The sequence below is a fragment of the Conger conger genome, chromosome 6, assembly GCF_963514075.1.
Source record: "Conger conger chromosome 6, fConCon1.1, whole genome shotgun sequence".
NCBI lineage: Eukaryota > Metazoa > Chordata > Actinopteri > Anguilliformes > Congridae > Conger > Conger conger.
Window position 1 is genome coordinate 60580653 of NC_083765.1, and position 19403 is coordinate 60600055.

At 46.2% G+C, this 19403-nt stretch overlaps 1 protein-coding gene across 3 annotated transcripts in view; it reads right to left on the reverse strand.

Moving 5' to 3' along the window:
- Positions 1-55: 55 nt before the first annotated feature.
- Positions 56-19403, reverse strand: part of mindy2 (MINDY lysine 48 deubiquitinase 2) — a 37068-nt gene continuing 17720 nt past the window's right edge. Inside the window, exons 4-9 of one of the 3 annotated variants that reach the window (XM_061244540.1) lie at positions 12984-13142; positions 12230-12332; positions 10870-11012; positions 8368-8541; positions 6091-6237; positions 56-4432 (exon numbers count right to left, since the gene is read on the reverse strand). In XM_061244540.1, the coding sequence (XP_061100524.1) occupies positions 4241-4432; positions 6091-6237; positions 8368-8541; positions 10870-11012; positions 12230-12332; positions 12984-13142 (918 nt within the window). In that variant the 3' untranslated portion in view covers positions 56-4240. Of the gene's footprint in view, positions 4433-6090; positions 6268-8367; positions 8542-10869; positions 11013-12229; positions 12333-12983; positions 13143-19403 lie in introns of all 3 variants that reach the window. The other 2 variants (XM_061244539.1, XM_061244538.1) reach the window with 2 other exon arrangements.

Below are 19403 nucleotides of genomic sequence, written 5' to 3' on the forward strand. Positions count from 1 at the left end.
GTAAAAAGGCACACATAGTTCCAGTAATAAAAAAGCAACATATGAACAAGAAAAGCAAACTTGTCTAGGTATTTTAATGTTATCAGGCTAAATGTCCCACGTCTGAGGCATTTCATAACAAACGTTAAAATGCAAGTTGGAGGGAAGAAAAAATAAATAAAGAATCTGAATAATGACCGGCATCAATATTTTCTGTAACAAACTAATGAAGGCTACATACATTATTTGGTCACATGTACATAGGTAGAAATTTTAACCCTTTCAAATGATGACCTTATGTCTCCAGAGCATCCCAGGTTTGATGACTGTCCTTCATCAGCAGTTAAAATGTTGCTTTGTACACAGGTTGGAAGATGGTCATGGGGTGACAAGTACTCGTTATCCCAATGTTACATTCAGTACTAAAGATTCATGCATTACATAAAATGGTAAAAAGTATCATTGGGGGTGATTCGTGTCAAAATGCACTGAACAATTTAAGACTAAAACTAACCTTGGGCATTTTAAATGTTTCAAAAGGGGAATTGATGGTCTTTGCATTAAAACTCATGTACCATTTTTAAATGGTTAAATGCGGTGCATACATCTATACTGTGGGTCTTCTCAAAATTCAGTCCTTAAACCCTTTTTATGAGTGTGTATATGCAGGCTATTAATTAATATCATGCAGTGGTCCTCTCTCCTGATCCTGCAGAGCCACAGTGTGTGCTTTGTTTTATTTTTTATATTTCCGCCTTAATATCAGCAACCAATTCAGACCTAAGAACCCAGCCCTGACAAAACGTTACGGAAACCGGTGTGTTGACCACCGTGTTGCAAACAGTAGGTACAGTTTGCTGAACTGCATCTGAAAAGGCAGTTCAGGCTTTAGAGCGTAGGCATCTCTCATTACTGATTCGGGCCACACCCACCAAATGGGAGCAAACGTACCTCAAAGCCTGGTGCACGCCGTTGGGAGGAAACCTATCGTTCAACCCAGAACCGTAGCAAAATGTTTTCCTATTGAACTTGATTGATAAATCAAAAGCAGTTAATTACAGTTGTGTGCGGAGTAACAACAGACACCAGCACACCTTGTGGCTCTCCAGGACCTGGAGCGAGGACCACTGCTGTAATGTCTCCAGCAGCACACTGAAGCAGGCTTTCCCCATGAGTGTTCTCATGACCCCCGTTTCTAGCTCTGCTCCTTTCAGGGTACCCAAGCATAGAGCGTTGATCTTCCGATTTTGTATAAAATGAGGTATTTCTTTTCTTATTCTAGTGCATATCCATATAACAGTGCAAAACCAATTACACGCACTACATTTTTAAGGACCATCTTTGTACTGAACTATGTCTTTTTACCAGATTTGCCTCAAAACCAAGGACCACTATAAAACCTGATTTTTACTGAGTCCACACAAACATTGCTGATCCATCCATTTAGAGTAAATTCATGAAGATGAACCATTACAACACAATATTTTGTGAGCTACTGTAATTGTACAGCATTCAGATGTACAGCATCTGAATTTTGTGCCTATCAATGATATATTGAAGCTTCATCCTTCATAATTACTGGAGTGACCCTTAATCTTTTTTGTACAATATTAGTATACCGCAAGTTTTGAACAAAATGCACCTCTGCACATGTGCATAAGATGCTTTGGAAAAGTATTATCCTGTACTAAGTGTTAAGTGACTGGATTAAAGAAAACACCAGAGGTTATCTGAAATAACAAAAAAGTAAAGCTGTGAAGCCCATCTGATTTGGGCACAGCAATATTGTAAAACACAACCTACACTGGGAAATAATGTATGCACTGATGTAAGGGAAGATAATTATTGTTCAATGACAGCCTTTCATAATATTAAACTGTTGTCCATAATCTACACATGCTTTTAGGTATTTCTAAAAACCGGTGTTCTTGGCAAGCTTGAACCGAAAAGTATGACTTTAAAATAATTGAAATGGTATTCAGTATAACAGCCTTCTGAATTTTTCTCCATAACAGTATGCACAACCTACTTAAAATGTTAGTTCCAACTAACCACGTGTAGCAATTAAAGAAACAAACAAATAAAATAACTCTTGCTTCACATGTGAATACAATGCCATCTTCAGGGTGAAACTAAGGAATAAATACAATATATACAGATATACTAACAATGCTGTTGTCAAGGCAGCCATCACACGCATTACAGCTTGCAAAACACGCTCAAGGCTAAGTCCCTTCTGAAAAGGCCTGAGAATTATACAGATTGTCTCAGTCTGATAACACATCTACTTTGTCTTTAAATAACATACTGTTATGTTGTAAGGCTTAATTTTATATACAGAGTACAGTTAGGCCTCCGGGCTCAGACTGGCTAGGAGCAGGCGGGTGAAATGAGAACACAAACCTACAGGTAATGAACGTGTGAACTCCCTCACATCTATCTATGTGCGTCTCTAGGTTTGATCCACTAGAAAGATTCAGTCAAGGCAATCGTTTGGAATGTATAGATAAGGAGACATATTAAACACTCAATAAGAGGCAGTACCATTTAAGATGTAGCACACTGCTGCTCGCTAGCTTCTTTCTATTAGAGTGAGATGCTGGGACGTTTACGGAAACTGAGCCACGGAAAAAGCAAACCTTCAAAGTGAAGCTAGGGAAGGTAACCTGATGAACGTCATGCCCATGATGATGAAAGGCTTATCTAAAAGGGTTCGCCTTGCCTTGCCTCTTGGTGTACAAAGTGGCATAGCTAGCCATCAAATTCCCTGCTTTCTTTTTAAAGGGGCAGGAACTGGGGGCCATTTCACCATGAGTAACTGCACCAGAGGAAGGAGAATTGGGCAGACAGCTACAGTCTGCATTACAGGAAATGCCACCCATTCATGGCCTTCACAATGGTTTCATTCACTTGCTGGTCAGTCAGTAAATAACCATCGTGGGCTCTCAAACGCAATGCACAAGTGATTAGGCATTGGAGACAGTCCTCTCAGGCCTAACTGTCTGTCCCTGGCTGGCCAGATTGCGAACAGATCACCACTAAATCATCATGACTGCACCGTCATTCCACCATTAAGTGCTACCAAGACACACACTTATGTTTATAAGCAATGCTTACAAGCAATGGCGCACACACACACACACACACACACACACACACAAAGACACTGAAAGGATAGAGGATAGGATCCCGATTGGGTCACTAAAGTGGTGCAACGTGTCCAAGTAAGGCAAACCTGGTTCAGTCGATCTCCTAGATTAGAGTCACCAAGGGTGACATCGATGCGTGTCATAAAGGAGTCTAACGGACACCAAAACCCCTCTCAGCCTAAAGCAAGAGCAGGCCGAGGATGGAGGACATGGATATTCTGTAGTGAGGGATCTTCAGATAACTTGCCATTGGTAATGCACACACAAAACCCTTACGATATACAAAATTGTAAACAGTCTTTTTTGACCCACAAAAAAAAAGCAAAAAAAAAAAAAGCAGCTGAATACATTAGCTAGCAAGACGTCAGCCATTTTAAAAGACATAAAATCACTCTTAAGACAATGCCAGGGTATTACACCTCATTCTCAACACACATTTTCACTATCAGGCAACCCATGTCTTACCTTATTCAAATGACCTGTTTGTTTTGCCACAAACAAACTTTTGTGGCAAGCAAGTACTCAGGACAGAGTTAAGTACTGACTCAATAGAGTTAAGTGTTTAAGTACAATACAGATAAAAATAAAAAAACAACCAAGGAGAAATTAATCCATATGGGTGCTTCTAAATACATGTACTGTATGTAACTTTATATAAAATAGCTTATTAACTTAGTAAAATAAAAATGAAGATGGCTGTCTTTAGAAAACCATGTAGTGATGAGAATGTGCGACTTTACACCATTTACCTTAAGCTTCTTTTGTTGTTTTTTTTTTTGTTTTGTCATTTTTTTTGTTTTGTTATAAATATATTAATAACCCCTTACACACAAGACCCTCGGTCATAAATATAGTGCAGTGTGCGACAATAGCAAAGTTTGGCCAGCTGTATCAAAGATGTTGCAGTGGTTTGTAGTAGCCACCTCTCTCGTCTCCTTGTTAAAAAACGAAGGGGAAAAAGACGATGCGTCGGACGCATCAGGCACAGGCGGCGTGTGTTTCTCTCTCTCTCCTTCTTTCTTTCGTTTCATCGTCCTCTCGGCCAAGGGGGGCTGTGCGTGGGGCGTCAGGTGAACACAGAGTCAGCGTTGTCCCTCCCCCGTCCCCCTCCGTTACAACAGGACGCACTTGTCTTTGTCCTTCAGCTCCTTCTTCTGTTTGCGCTCGGTGGGGCTGGGCGGCTTCCCCGGGCTGGGCGTGGCTCCGGCTGCCCCGGCTGCCCCGGCTGCCCCAGCTGCCCCGGCTGCAGCTGCTGCCTCCGCTGCTCTGGCCTCTGCGTCGCCCTCTGCTGGCTGCTGCTGTTCCTGCAGCCCCGGGGGAGAAAGATGAGGACACGGTGTCCATTATTCACACACAACTTTCAATGCTGCCTTTTTCTAAATTACATTACATTACATGACAGTTATTTAGATTATGCTTTTATCCAAGCCCTCAAGGATCTGTTTCTAGGTAGTATTATTGCAAACATAGAGTATACTGTATACTTGCTTGATATTTATCACAAGTAGAGATTTATCACACTTTGAGAGAAGTAGATGGTGAAAGTCATCACGATACCTATTCCAGATGAACTACCATACTAGCATACAGACAATGTCCTGGACAGTATATATCATTTAGGGCCCATCTTTCCATCACTCAAAAGGAATTTACTTCTCTCTGCGAAATCAATTATTTTGTGATTCAGTGGTTGACAGCTTAAACTTGGTCTGCCCATTAGAGGGTTTGTGAAACCGCACATCTTCCACACACTCTTAAAGGGCAACTACAGCCTCTGAAAGCTAGCAGTGGTGCAGAATCTTTATCTTATCCAAATAAAATAGCCTCAAGCCAACTGTAAAAATTAAGTGTGTTTTGGAAGATTACACACTGGTAAAGTAATGGAGTTGATGTGGTAAACACACACCATGTGGAATGTGTTCTCTGCTTGAGAGATCACATGTAATCTCTCGCCCTTCTCTCGCAGTGATGTAATTACTGCTTCCCCAACATGGGACTGAGCATCAGCAATCACCACGCCAATTTGGAATAGCCAATGATCTGCAACCGCAGCCGTGTTCACCCTGCAAACCCCACAGCCTGTTCGGGAGAGCGCAGACATCCGCGGTTCTCCTCCGAAACACACGGCATCGCCAGCTGTGTCTTTACACAGTGCAGACTCCAGCTAAGCTTGTACAGAGGCATATGAGGCTTTCACTTATAGTCCATATGTGCCCAATCAACCAGCAGGGGCCAGTAGATAGACTGGACCTCCGCATCTCACACACCTGACTGCCCCCCCTCCGTCTCACACACCTGACTGCCCCCCCTCCGTCTCACACACCTGACTGGACCCCCTCCGTCTCACACACCTGACTGCCCCCCCTCCGTCTCACACACCTGACTGCCCCCCCTCCGTCTCACACACCTGACTGCCCCCCCTCCGTCTCACACACCTGACTGCCCCCCCTCCGTCTCACACACCTGACTGCCCCCCCTCCGTCTCACACACCTGACTGCCCCCCCTCCGTCTCACACACCTGACTGCCCCCCCTCCGTCTCACACACCTGACTGCCCCCCCTCCGTCTCACACTCCTGACTGCCCCCCCTCCGTCTCACACACCTGACTGCCCCCCCTCCGTCTCACACACCTGACTGCCCCCCATCCGTCTCACACACCTGACTGCCCCCCCTCCGTCTCACACACCTGACTGGACCCCTCCGTCTCACACACCTGACTGCCCCCCCTCCGTCTCACACACCTGACTGGACCCCCTCCGTCTCACACACCTGACTGCCCCCCCTCCATCTCACACACCTGACTGGACCCCTCCGTCTCACACTCCTGACTGGACCCCCTCCGTCTCACACACCTGACTGCCCCCCCTCCGTCACACACACCTGACTGCCCCCCCTCCGTCTCACACTCCTGACTGGACCCCCTCCGTCTCACACACCTGACTGGACCCCCGTGTCACACACCTGTGCTTGTGCTGCTGCCGCGGCCTCCTGCTCCTGGTAGAACTGCGAGGCCCTCCGGTCCTCCTCCTCCTGGAGCTTCTTGGCCAGCTCCAGGTCGCTGATGCCCTCCGGGACCTGCTCCCAGTTGAGCTCCAGAGCCTGCTGCTCCTGCTGAAGGGACAGGGCCATCAGGTAGTCCTGCGCACAGGGGGAGGACGAGCACAGCCTTACTCCCCCCGGTTTCAATTTGGCGGTCGCAGCACATCGTGCGCGTACACACTTGGACGGGATGTAACGGGCAGTGAACCAGCAGGGTCCACACCAGGGGTCCACAGCCCTGGTCCTGGGGAGCCACAGGCTGTGCTGGTTTTTGTTTTCACCTTAAAATCAGCAACCGATTCAGAGCCAAGGAGCCATTGCTTACTGGCTTATGAGGGTAAATAATTCCTGTAACATGAAAAACATCTAATTAAGAAAAATCAAGAGCTTGTTAAAATTCTGGGATTGCAACTGTGGTTGGAACAAAAACCAGCATACCCAGGATCGAGGTTGGGAACCACTGGTGTTGGCCATGGGTCTGTCTCCGCTCACGGTAAAAGCCTTTCCTGAACAAGCCCACTAGAGATCCCCGCCCTTTTTACTGCAAAATGACCATGATAATCAGCACTGTTTCCAGTCCCACCTCTAGGTTCACAGTGAAAGGAGGGGATAACTACCATCTCATGCATGGGCTCCTCATTATGTTTTAATATTCATGTCTGGCTGGCCTGGTTGTCCTGGGATAAGGCGCCTGTCCTGGTCAATGATGAACAGCTACGCAGATGGTGCTTCAACCGTACTGCAACCCCCCAAGGTGAGTGTGGACCCCGCCACACAGGGGGTGTCTAAATGTGCCTGTGAAAGTTTGGGACGTTGATGAAGCACTCAGGGGGCTCAAACACCATCCATTATTAATGGCCCGATCTGGCCAGAGAGGGGGCATCAAGAGGCGTCACTGTAATCCCCCAGTAAGGCATTCAGGCATGTAAATCCAGAGAACTGAGCACGGTGACGATCGGCTAACCCAGAGATATGTACGTGAGGCTTTTAGCATCTATTATTGAAGACTTTCTTCCTCGTCTCGAAAGGCTCTTTGACTGGTCAAAGCTGGGACAGAGGGGATAAGAGGAGGAACAGCACATCAGCTGCCATGTTCATGGTTTCTCACAGTGCTGTTTTTCTGAATAAGATGCGTTTCTCTTATGAATAAAACGTGTCGACAAAAATATGACAAGGCATACAATATTTAAAAAATGGTTGTGTTTTTTTTTTTTTAGATGCCAATGTTTTAAAGATCACCTAGGGCTTTTTTCCCTGGCCCAAAAATAATTGGAGCTTGAAATTCACTTGAAGTTTTCTGGAAACAGAACATTCATCTTAAGATGAACCCGGGGCAAGTGTTAATTTGGTTGTGTCCGAGCACACACCAATTAAACATCCTTTCATAAAGGCTTGGTTCATCGACCAATGCTTCACTTCTCATCTAAATAATTTAATGATAAATAACTGCTAAAAATAGATGCACAAGATATTGTTAAATCCTCTGCCACACAGCCCAGCAAATGAAAAATCTGTTTGCTGCAGATACATTCCCTTTTATCACTTATATTTTTACCTGTGTACTCTACACATGCAGGCTGGGTAGACAGCTTGGATTAGACCAACTTTTTGTAACGTGACACAATATCAATTTGGATCAGTCAGTATAGAGGTTTGCCGGGCTCTCTCAAACTGCCACCTGATCATCCCTTAATTGCCTAAAATAATTGTCCTCTCCCTCTCCACCTAAATTGAAGCATTCTTGGGCAAAATGGCTGCCGTTGCACCACCCAGGTGGGTCCAAATTGGTGGTGGTTGAAGTTGAGTTTATCCCTCATCACTGTAAAGTGCACTGAGTATGAGAAAAGCACTAAAGAAATGCAAGAAACTATTATTGTTATGGGTGTGCCCACATAGTGCTGTGCTCATGTTGAGTGATGTCATTGCTAACTAATGTTCTCTGCGTTCAAGTTGAGCATCTCTGTCAGTTGGGAGGGTTAATTAAGCTGAAGTTCTGTTACTTGAAGACGTATTGCGTTGCGGAACCAATACCTGTGCCTTCGGGATAGTGAGTTTAAGCAAGCTATCGTCAGTTTCAATTTGCTAGCTAAACATCTATCAACTATCAAGACCACTACATAATTATTATCAGTTGGCACCCACAGAGACCAGATCGGCTGGTGACCAGTGCGAAGCCCCTGGTCGAACGTGAAGTCTGACCTGGTCGATCTGGTCCTGCTGCCCACGGTACACGGTCTCAGGGTCGGAGGGCGGGCGCAGACGGAATTCGGAGTCGCAGAAGTTTCCGTCTCCGTCCACGTTGTGCAGACTCTCCCACACCACCTTCTCCTCCGTCAGGAAGCCCTGGTCTGTCACCAGCAGGTACAGTTGGCCCTGCCGCAAGGGAAAAAATGCACCCATCACAAACGTACTTCACGTCACAAACACACGTCCCTTTACAAACACACGTTCCTTTACAAACACACGTCCCTTTACAAACACACATCCTGTCACAAACACACGTTCTGTCACAAACACACGTCCCTTTACAAACACACATCCTGTCACAAACACACGTCCCTTTACAAACACACGTCCCTTTACAAACACACATCCTGTCACAAACACACGTTCTGTCACAAACACACGTCCCTTTACAAACACACATCCTGTCACAAACACACGTCCCTTTACAAACACACGTCCCTTTACAAACACACGTCCCTTTACAAACACACGTTCCTTTACAAACACACGTTCTGTCACAAACACACGTTCTGTCACAAACACACGTTCTGTCACAAACACACGTTCTGTCACAAACACACGTTCTGTCACAAACACACGTCCCTTTACAAACACACATCCTGTCACAAACACACATTCTGTCACAAACACACGTCCCTTTACAAACACACATCCTGTCACAAACACACGTCCCTTTACAAACACACGTCCCTTTACAAACACACGTTCTGTCACAAACACACGTCCCTTTACAAACTCACGTCCCTTTACAAACACACGTTCTGTCACAAACACACGTCCCTTTACAAACACACGTCCCTTTACAAACACACGTCCCTTTACAAACTCACGTCCCTTTACAAACACACGTTCCTTTACAAACACACGTTCCTTTACAAACACACGTTCTGTCACAAACACACGTCCCTTTACAAACACACGTCCCTTTACAAACACACGTTCTGTCACAAACACACGTTCTGTCACAAACACACGTCCCTTTACAAACACACATTCTGTCACAAACACATGTTCTGTCACAAACACATGTTCCTTTACAAACACACGTCCCTTTACAAACACACGTTCTGTCACAAACACACGTTCCTTTACAAACGCACGTCCCTTTACAAACACACGTCCCTTTACAAACACACGGTCAGCCACAATCACACGTCCTGCCACAAACACACGTTCTGTCACAAACGCACGTTCCATCACAAATACAGTATGTACTACACTTGTTTGACGGTCCTTTAAATAATTTGTTTTGTTTAAGTGCTTCAAGACAAATCATTCCACAAAAAAGAACAAGTGAAAAATGTTTGGCTGGGGCTAGGACAATAGACAATGCATCGCAGTTAGATACCTGGTTTCTCTACAGAGGATAAAAGCTTTTATCTGTGATTCAGTGCCTGAGGCCAGGCCATTCATCATGATGACACACAGAGTAAGGACGTGTTCTGGAAAGATGTGAGGGAGGGCGCTGTGTGCTTATCATGAACCTGTTCTCGTCTCGTAGATTAGCTCACACAAAAGCCGGAGTGCCAAACGGCTGGCTCAGCACTTCCTGCCAAAGATAACAGGAAGAACCTGTCCCCGAGCCTGCGCTAATGTTTATGGAACCGAGCTGAGAGGACGGGGCATGGAAACGGGGGTGGGAGATGTTTGGATGGGGGGGAAATCACAAATGTAAACCCCTTAGGACTGGCTCTTTAAAGGGCAAGGGTACCAGACGGGGAGGACAAAGCACATGATTTATTAATTAGTAAATCCATCAGTACAATTATGGCTTCCTCCTGGGACTTTAACACCACTGCCTGAGGCTGAATGCTTTTGGCTACTTGGCAAACACAATGCTGAAGTCTGGAGCCCAAACCCCCAAACAATACTCATGGAAAAGTCCAAAGCAATGAAGAGGTTTTATATCTAGAGGTGAAACAAGTCTTGATGCAAAAAAGGTTCAGTTGTTAACTTACGGCTAAAACCATAAGTTTGGTTTGGAGATTGGTTATAAAGCCTACATACAGGCTATGAGAGTATTAACCAACAAACAAAAGCTGCTCCCTACTGCTAAAACCTACTGCTCAAATGAAGGAGCGATTAAGTTAATGTGCACAATGTAAAATACATAAATGGTATGAATAAATTGTACTAATTGCTTCAAGAATAAGGTCCATGTCACATGGGTTCTTCAGAGACACTAACAAGTATCCAGAATGATTTTTTTTTAACGTGGTATAGCTACTGTATGAGACATTTGTAAACCCTTCTGTGTCCACCAGAGGGCCTCTAGACACAAAATCCTCCCTTCCTCCCTACAGAATTAATGTCAAACAAAAACTAAGCATTTCTCAACAGACACATTTAGAATAATCAGGGCAATTTATGGACTGCACTGTGTAAGCTAATCGTACTAGACTGAAATAAACCAACAAATGGAAAGTGTTGGATGCTGGGGCTTGAGTGGTTCACCTTGAATTTGGTCATGGTGCTGAAGTGGTTGTTCCTGAAGAAGACGCAGAGCTCGCCCTCCTGCACGCTCGACGTCAGCTCACACAGCCCGTGATAGGTCAGCTGAGTGGCTGTGCTGTTCAGGAAGTGCTCTGCCACATAACCTGTGGGCAGAGGAGGGAGACGGTCAGCTCACACAGCCCGTGATAGGTCAGCTGAGTGGCTGTGCTGTCCAGGCAGTGCTCTGCCACATAACCTGTGGGCTCATAAAGGACACTGGCTCATGAAGACAAACACACAGAGATATTAAGGCATACATTACACCTACATTACAGTTATTTTGCTGATGCTTTTATCCAAAGACCCAGCAGGTATGGGGTCAGTTGGTTCAAAGGTCATCTGCAGTCATGCCACGACAACCACAACAGTTAAGGGAATAGAGGACAGGCAGTACCATTACAACCATTACAGTTGGTTAGCAGATGCTTTTATCCGAAGCAACTTGTAGTTGATTAGACTAAGCAGGGACCAATCCCCCCTGGACCAATGTGGGGTTAGGGGCCTGGCTCAGGGGCTCAACATCAGCACTGATCTTATTCTGGCTACAATAGGCTACCAGTAGGTCCCACCACGACACAGAAGCTCATAGAGACAAGCATACAGAAGCACAGACAGACGCCTATGGGGACATACTGTGACCCGTGCTGAGTGGGACAGACAAGCATAGGCTTGCCTCGACCAAATCTCAAAAATGAACACCCATGTACTCACAGGTCAACTGGCAGACAAGTACAGAGTGCAGTGAGCAAGAGGCAGTCGCAGACACAGACCGACACACTGAGGGCAAACTAATGCTCCCTTGCTTCTGCTGCTTGTTCTCACAATGATGAAAGTGCAGAGAGATAAGCCACCGGTAATGAGTGCGTACGCAGGCCGGTCCCAGTGAGAGCAGGCCAGGGCGAGATTAAATCTCACCAGGTCTGGAAACACAAAGGCTCTGAGTTAGCCTCAGCTCTGGTTCTGGAGGGACTGCGTGTCTGCAGGCCGTTGTTACAGACAGACAGAGGTTAAAATCACCTGACTCAACTGATTATCCTCCAGATTTAATCAATGTAGTTCCCCTCTCCAGTCCCCGAGAGGGTTTTCACCGTAATAACTGAAAAACCTGCAGGCCTCACGGTCCACCAGGGCCGGAAGCTGCACGGGCTGGTTTATCTGGTCGGAAACGCACAACAGACAAAAGCAACCGCGAAGGAGGAAAAGGAAGAGCACGTTTTTTTTGTTTGTTTTAATTCCAGATTATCGAGGGGCCTCCTCACACCATCGCTGGGAGAGGACAAGGGAAGGAGGAAGAAATGAGTGTGAAACGAGCTGGGCCCACCTTCCCCTGCCAGCTCACTGCTCTCAGACTGTTTGCAGGAGATGATCTTCTCCACCAGCTGGTTGTAGCTGCAGTTCCCCACCGCCCTCACAATGTCGTCCATCTGTGGGGAGAAAGGAACACGGCAACTGGTCAACAGGACCAACCTGCCGTCCTGCTGGAGGTTTTCTCTTCATCGGTACCAGCGACATGCACTATCTGACAGACGCCAAGCTTTTCTCCAACATGCTCTGGATGCTTTCTGCATAATGTTTACAAATAGAAAAGTCTTGACGTTATACTTTATTAACCCTCTGGGGTAATTTGTCCTCTGTATTTGTACCCATTCTAGCTGCTTAGGGGTAGTAGGCAGCCACAGTGTAGCACCCAGGAACCAACTCCAGTTCTGAGGCCAGTGCCTTAGTCAAGGAGTACACCTCACCTGACAGATATGTCTTTTGGTGTGGGGGGAATCTGGTGTAACCAAAAAAAAAAAGCCATGTGAACACAGGAAGAACATGCAAGCTCAACAGAGATAGGACCCAGACCGGGACTCGTGTGAGGCACCAAAGCTAACCACTACTACACCACTGTACTGCCCCGAGTCAGGACCTGAACCACTGTTATTTACACTGCTAAAATCTGTGAATGTCATTCTGGGGGAGATTTGATTAGATGAACCCCCTCTGAGAAAATGGACACTAATTATTGCAAGCGAGGCTGCGTCGTCAGAAACCAGCAGATGCTGCTTTCCAATGCCCTTCATGTGACCTACCTGAGGGTCCACCAGCCAGCCGTGGTAGAGCGGGATGTCCAGCAGGTCGAAGACGATGCATTCCGGCGTGTACTCAAACACCCGTACCCCTGTGAACTTCACGTTGACGTCCAGACCAGTCTGAAGCTTGTGAAGAACCGCCATGGCGTCACTCATGTTCTACAAGGACAATGAGAGTGGGTTCATCTCCATCAACATCATCACCATCATCACTGTCGTTAACAGGATTTTTTTTTATGCCCGATAGGGACAAACAGAAAGATAACAGTGTCCCATCTCATCAAGCAGTGCAGCACAGCAAAAGCAAGCAGAGGAGACACTGCTGACATCATTGAGGGGATACATTTTCAAAACCAACAAGGTGGAAGCAATCTTGTCCTCCCTCAAGGGTGCCAGTTCAGAGAGAACTGCCCTCAGTGCCCTACAGAATGAGATCTGCCCTCAGTGCCCTACAGAATCAGGTCTGCCCTCAGTGCCCTCCAGAATCAGATCTGGCCTCAGTGCCCTACAGAATCAGATCTGCCCTCAGTGCCCTACAGAATCAGATCTGGCCTCAGTGCCCTACAGAATCAGATCTGGCCTCAGTGCCCTACAGAATCAGATCTGCCCTCAGTGCCCTACAGAATCAGGTCTGCCCTCAGTGCCCTCCAGAATCAGATCTGCCCTCAGTGCCCTACAGAATCAGATCTGCCCTCAGTGCCCTACAGAATCAGATCTGGCCTCAGTGCCCTACAGAATCAGATCTGCCCTCAGTGCCCTACAGAATCAGATCTGCCCTCAGTGCCCTACAGAATCAGGTCTGCACTGAGTGCCCTACAGAATCAGATCTTCTCTCAGTGCCCTCCAGAATCAGATCTGGCCTCAGTGCCCTACAGAATCAGATCTGGCCTCAGTGCCCTACAGAATCAGATCTGGCCACAGTGCCCTACAGAATCAGATCTGGCCACAGTGCCCTACAGAATCAGATCTGGCCACAGTGCCCTACAGAATCAGATCTTCTCTCAGTGCCCTCCAGAATCAGATCTGCCCTCAGTGCCCTACAGAATCAGATCTGCCCTCAGTGCCCTACAGAATCAGATCTGGCCACAGTGCCCTACAGAATGAGATCTGCCCTGAGTGCCCTACAGAATGAGATCTGCACTGAGTGCCCTACAGAATCAGATCTGCCCTCAGTGCCCTACAGAATCAGATCTGCCCTCAGTGCCCTACAGAATGAGATCTTCTCTCAGTGCCCTACAGAATCAGATCTGTTCTCTCACAGGAGTTGTGATGACAGGCCCTGGCTTGAAGCACTGAATCACATTTCCTCTGAGCTACAACCCTTTCACACTCAAGCGTCGTCAACAAGGCCAGCCTGCGCCTGAGGCCTGGAGCTGGTGTGTGTGTGTGTGTGTGTGTGTGTGTGTGTGTGTGTGTGTGTTTGTACTGTATGTGTGTGTGTGTGTGTGTGTGTGTGTGTGTATATATATATACATGTGTGTATACGTGTGTGTGTGTGTGTGTGTGTATATATATATACATGTGTGTATACGTGTGTGTGTGTGTGTATGTGTGTGTGTGTATATATATATATACATGTGTGTATACATGTGTGTGTGTGTGTGTGTGTGTGTGCGTGTATGTGAGAGGAGTCTGTCTGTCTGAGCAGCTGTCTCCGGATACTCAGGCCCTGGGGCTAGAGGCAGCCCCTCTCCATGGAAGCACACACATTATCATGTTTTTTTTAGTTCTGCGTTTCCTCATGAAACACTGCGCCAGGGGGTGAGGGGGGGTAGGTGCAGACTGTTCAACTCTGTGCCTTACAGAATGCCTCTGTTCACTGCCTCACCTCTCCCCACCACATCTGTTCTGGGTGGATTAGGTGTCAGTTGCTGGAGATTAACTCACTGCCTGCCCTGGACAAGACTGGCAGATGATGTCACATACACTAAGTGGGAGGAGATCTGCTATAACTAGCAGCTCTCTCCAGCTGTTTTTACTCTGGTTTGGGGACCGGTTGCCCACTCATCTAATGATGGCGATATTGTAAACACTACGCATATGCACTCTGGGATTTAAATGACTAGCACACATTCTTTATTTAATAACAAAATCTCCAAGTAGGTCTTCTATTTGGCAAAACGGTTTTCAATATTAAACACACTTATTTAAAGATATATTTATTTGACATAAATCTCAAAATATTACAGACCAAATTACAGTTGAGATTTAGCATCTCCTCAGAACAGGCCTGCCTCACTAATAGTGTTCTGCAGCGAATCTGAAACTCTCAATTCTCTCAGGATAGGCTGTTGTGATTCGACTGGGGGACAGGTCTCCTCATAGAACCGGCAGAGCGGCCATGTCTCTCCAAAGATGTGGGCAGCCTATAGCCTAGTAGCTAATGTGCTTGACTGGGACCTGGATGGTTGGTGGTTCAAGCCCCAGTGTTCCCCCGATGAGACCCCACATTGCTCCAGGGGCGACTAGCCCCTCCTTTGTCAAATCAACTATAAGCACTTTGGATAAAAGCATCAGTAAAATAACTGTAACGATTATACTTGCAGTTCTCTATTCCCATAACTGTTGTGGCTGTTGTGCCACCATTGTGGATTACCATTGAAATGACTGACCCTATACCTGCTGGATCTTTATCCAGTGCCTTTGTCTCAGGAAAGTCGGCTCCTGTCCACTTACTTGTGATTCAGAGGAGATCTTTGTAACCATCTTCTTAGGGTATTAGTTGGCAACATAAATGTATGCTGTGTATGAACAATATTGCAGCATGCATGAACATACCCGATGATAGCAATCTGGTATTACAGAAAGAGGTTTGGATATGAACCAGAGCACTTTGGAGGCTAGTGTTAGCTATGTATTCTCGCATTGCATTAGTGAGGGGTTGAGAGTACACAACATTTTACAGTCCTTTGACAACATAAAAAGAGCCAATTCACAGTGCCGAACACTGGGCTTTAGTGCTGAGCACAGTACATTGAATACAGATATCCAGTGAAGTGATTGCTCTTTCAGTTAGCGAAACCTCATCATGTTTCTTTAATGCCCTTCCCCATTGTGGTCCAGCTGGCATGCAGCCTGGCATGGACGTTAGCTTGGCAGTGAAACATGGTACAGTCAAATAGCCTGCAATTTAAAGGCACATTTCTACACCAAACTTTTCCCATACTTGAACTCAACTCACAATAACTAATTTATGTACAAAGACAGAATGTCCAATACAGAATTTTTAATATTAAAACAGTTTTAAGACTTTTAAAGGACAGAAGGAGCAGGATGGAGAGAAAGCTTTTCAGACTCACAGACAGAAGTGAAAGTGTGAGTCAGACCCAGAACAGAATACCGACAGATCCCGCCACCAGAGATGTGTGCAGTGAACCCGCTGTTGGACTCAGCAGTGTGTCCCTGCCTGGGAATACTGTAATATTGGAAATGCGTAATTATTGTGCATGTGTATGCTTGTTTTATTATTCCTCGTGTTGTATTTGCTAAAACCGTGTTATTGCTGCTTCTTGGTGGGTTTGTTCTCATCAGCTTTTTAACCATGTGGTCACTTCTCACCCTTTCAGCGCCCTGTCCCTGGTTATGGGTATACATTTTGTTGTACGTTGCTCTAGAAAAGAGCCTGTAACCACAACCATCCCCCACCCCCAACCCAACTAGCCTTGACCCCCCTCTACTCTGTGCGGCCTTACTTTGTACCCACACTGGGGACACGGCTTCACTATTCTCTGCCCACCGCAATGCACCTCCATACCCCAAACCCCACCGCAATACCCCCTCACACTCCCCTCCCTGACTGATCTCAGCAAAGTGCTCCTGCCCATCCCTCCATTCACACTCTAACGGATGAATATCACAGTCATCATTTTAAAGAAAAGCATAAAAGCCACTGACATAATCCCCCCCCCCTCCCAAGTCCCTCACCCTAAACGCTTACAATTCTACACTTGTTCAACACCAACTTTATACATGAATGCCCTAGAACTGGGCAGCCACTATATTCATGGAGACCCATCTTTTCAGTCTGTTTTTTAGCTCTTGGCATTACTCCAGAAGGCCTTCAGTAGTGTCACAATTTCCGAAAAAGCTTCTGCCTTCTGCATTCACGGCTGGCCATTTTCTCAAATTGGCGATTTCATACTGCAGAGTCATTTGTAGAACGCCGTTCATTAGGAATCAGCATTTATCAAGCTTTTAAAGGGGCGCATGTCACCTATATGCAGGGCATGATCTTCGTTCTATCTGCGTTCTGAGTAGTTTTGAGACATTGAGCTTCAAAGCTTTCACATCCTAACACAGCAAAACTGAAATGCAGGGCACTTGATCAGATCAAAATCTACGAAGAAGTGCCCTACAAGTGCTCTGAACGTACAATATCAAACTTCTATCAAATTGCCCTATAAACCACATATTTATGACACCAACTAATCAAAAATGTCAGTTAGAACCTTATCTAAGGTTGCGATGTGTATCAAGGGTGGCTTTGCTAAAATGACAGTTGATCTCAACTTGCCATTTCAGTCTAAGCTTTGGTAATTAAAAGTCCTAGATGGATTTTGTCAGCTCATCTTCCTGTCACATGTGCCTGTCTTTGGGGGGGGGGGGGGGGGTTACAATCTGGGCTTGGAGTCATCAATCCATGCTGCCAGTGGAGAGTCGCACAGTCTGGGCTGAACTAGTGTGTGACTAACACCAATCTGCGCATCAGATACCCCCCTCTGCTAAAAACCACTTCCATACACTGGCTGCTTAGCATTACACAGGGGTTGTATGATGCTACCCTTGAAGGTTCCCATCCAGCGTATACATAGCCCATTAAACAAGGGGCAGTTAACTGCTGGGCTCCAGTCAAATCCTCATTTGAGTCCAATAACTTCAGCTGCAGCAACATCACTGCATCTTCCCACTGAGGTAGCCTGCTCCTCCTGGAATACCCTCAAAGAGAACGTATACTAAAAACAAACACTTGCCTGTAGCCGAGGTACATGACTGGGACCCAGAGGGTTGTTGGTTCAAGCCCCGGTGTAGCCGCGATAAGATCCGGACAGCTGTTGGGCCCTTGAACAAAGCCCTTAACCCTGCATTGCTCCAGGGGAGATTGTTTACCCTGCTTAGTCTCATCAACTGCAGTCATTTTGGATAAAAGCCTCAGCTAAATTTATTTTATTCATGCCCATTTTTTGGTCCTGCACTTACCACTTAGTTTAGATGTGCGAGCGAAAATATTGAGCATTAAGAACTCCCTCTGGCTCATGACTGTAAACACGAAACACATAAATACACAAAGTCGAATATCGTGACACGTATATTTCAAAACAAATTAGTTCATAATCTGCGATGGCTTCCTTTTATGGCACTGTATGTGTGAGTGGAGCCTGCTTGAGATACACCACTACAAAAGCGTTATGCAATTTCAGCACCCCCCTATTGGCCCGCAGGAAAGCTGGTGGGGGGGGGGGGGGAGACCTCGGTGACCCAGAGTTCAACCTGTCACTCCGTTTCCGGAACCCCCCGAGGGACGGGTTGAGAAACGCTGGAAATGTCTCACACATTCAGACAATCAGCACTTCAGCAAGGCAACAATGTTCAGCCAAATCAGATTGATGTGCGAACAGTCTACACGTTAACTTGTGCTCCAGAAGCCACTTGCTCCCTAGTCATACAATGAGTTTTCTGTGTTCTGTGCCAGCATATCAGACTGATCTCTTATCTTAACAGTGGGAGAGCTGCTTCCTTTAAATAAAAAAATTAAAAAAGTGTTTCTGATTTTTTTTCTTCCAATTTGGTTGCCATTTGCCCCCCATCTATTCCAATTACCCAAGCTAACTGCCCAGAATAGACCGTCTATGACCCTGTCCCCCAGCGGCCCGAGGAGATCGAATGATCCAGAGGACAACACTCCTTCTCCAAGCCGGGACCGTGATCCCGAGGCCATCGTGCCGCTGTTGTATGCGCCAATCCTCCCTGCCGGCTCTGGGCAGCCGGTAGCCTAGTGGCTAAGGTACTGGAACCCGCAAGGTTTGCAGTTCAATCCCCGGTGTAGCCACAATAAGATCTGCACAGCTGTTGGGCTGCATTGCTCCAGGGGGTTTTGTCCCCTGCTTAGTCTAATCTACTGAAAGTAGCTTTGGATTAAAGCGTAAGCTAAATAACATTAGTTATGTAATGTAACCCTCTAATGCAGGGATCAGCAACTCCAGTCCTGGAGAGCCACAGTGTCTGCTGGGTTTTTTTCTGGTTGTTCTCGGCACCTGTGGCTAATTCAAGTCATTGATTGGCTAAATAATCCACACAACTTGTTCTCCAGGCCTTAATTGACAGCTGATTGAAAGGAAATCACAAACACATGCAGATCTGTGGCCTTTTGGGAATTCAGTTTGATATTCCTGCTCCAGCCTGTGGTCTTTAAACTCAGTCCTG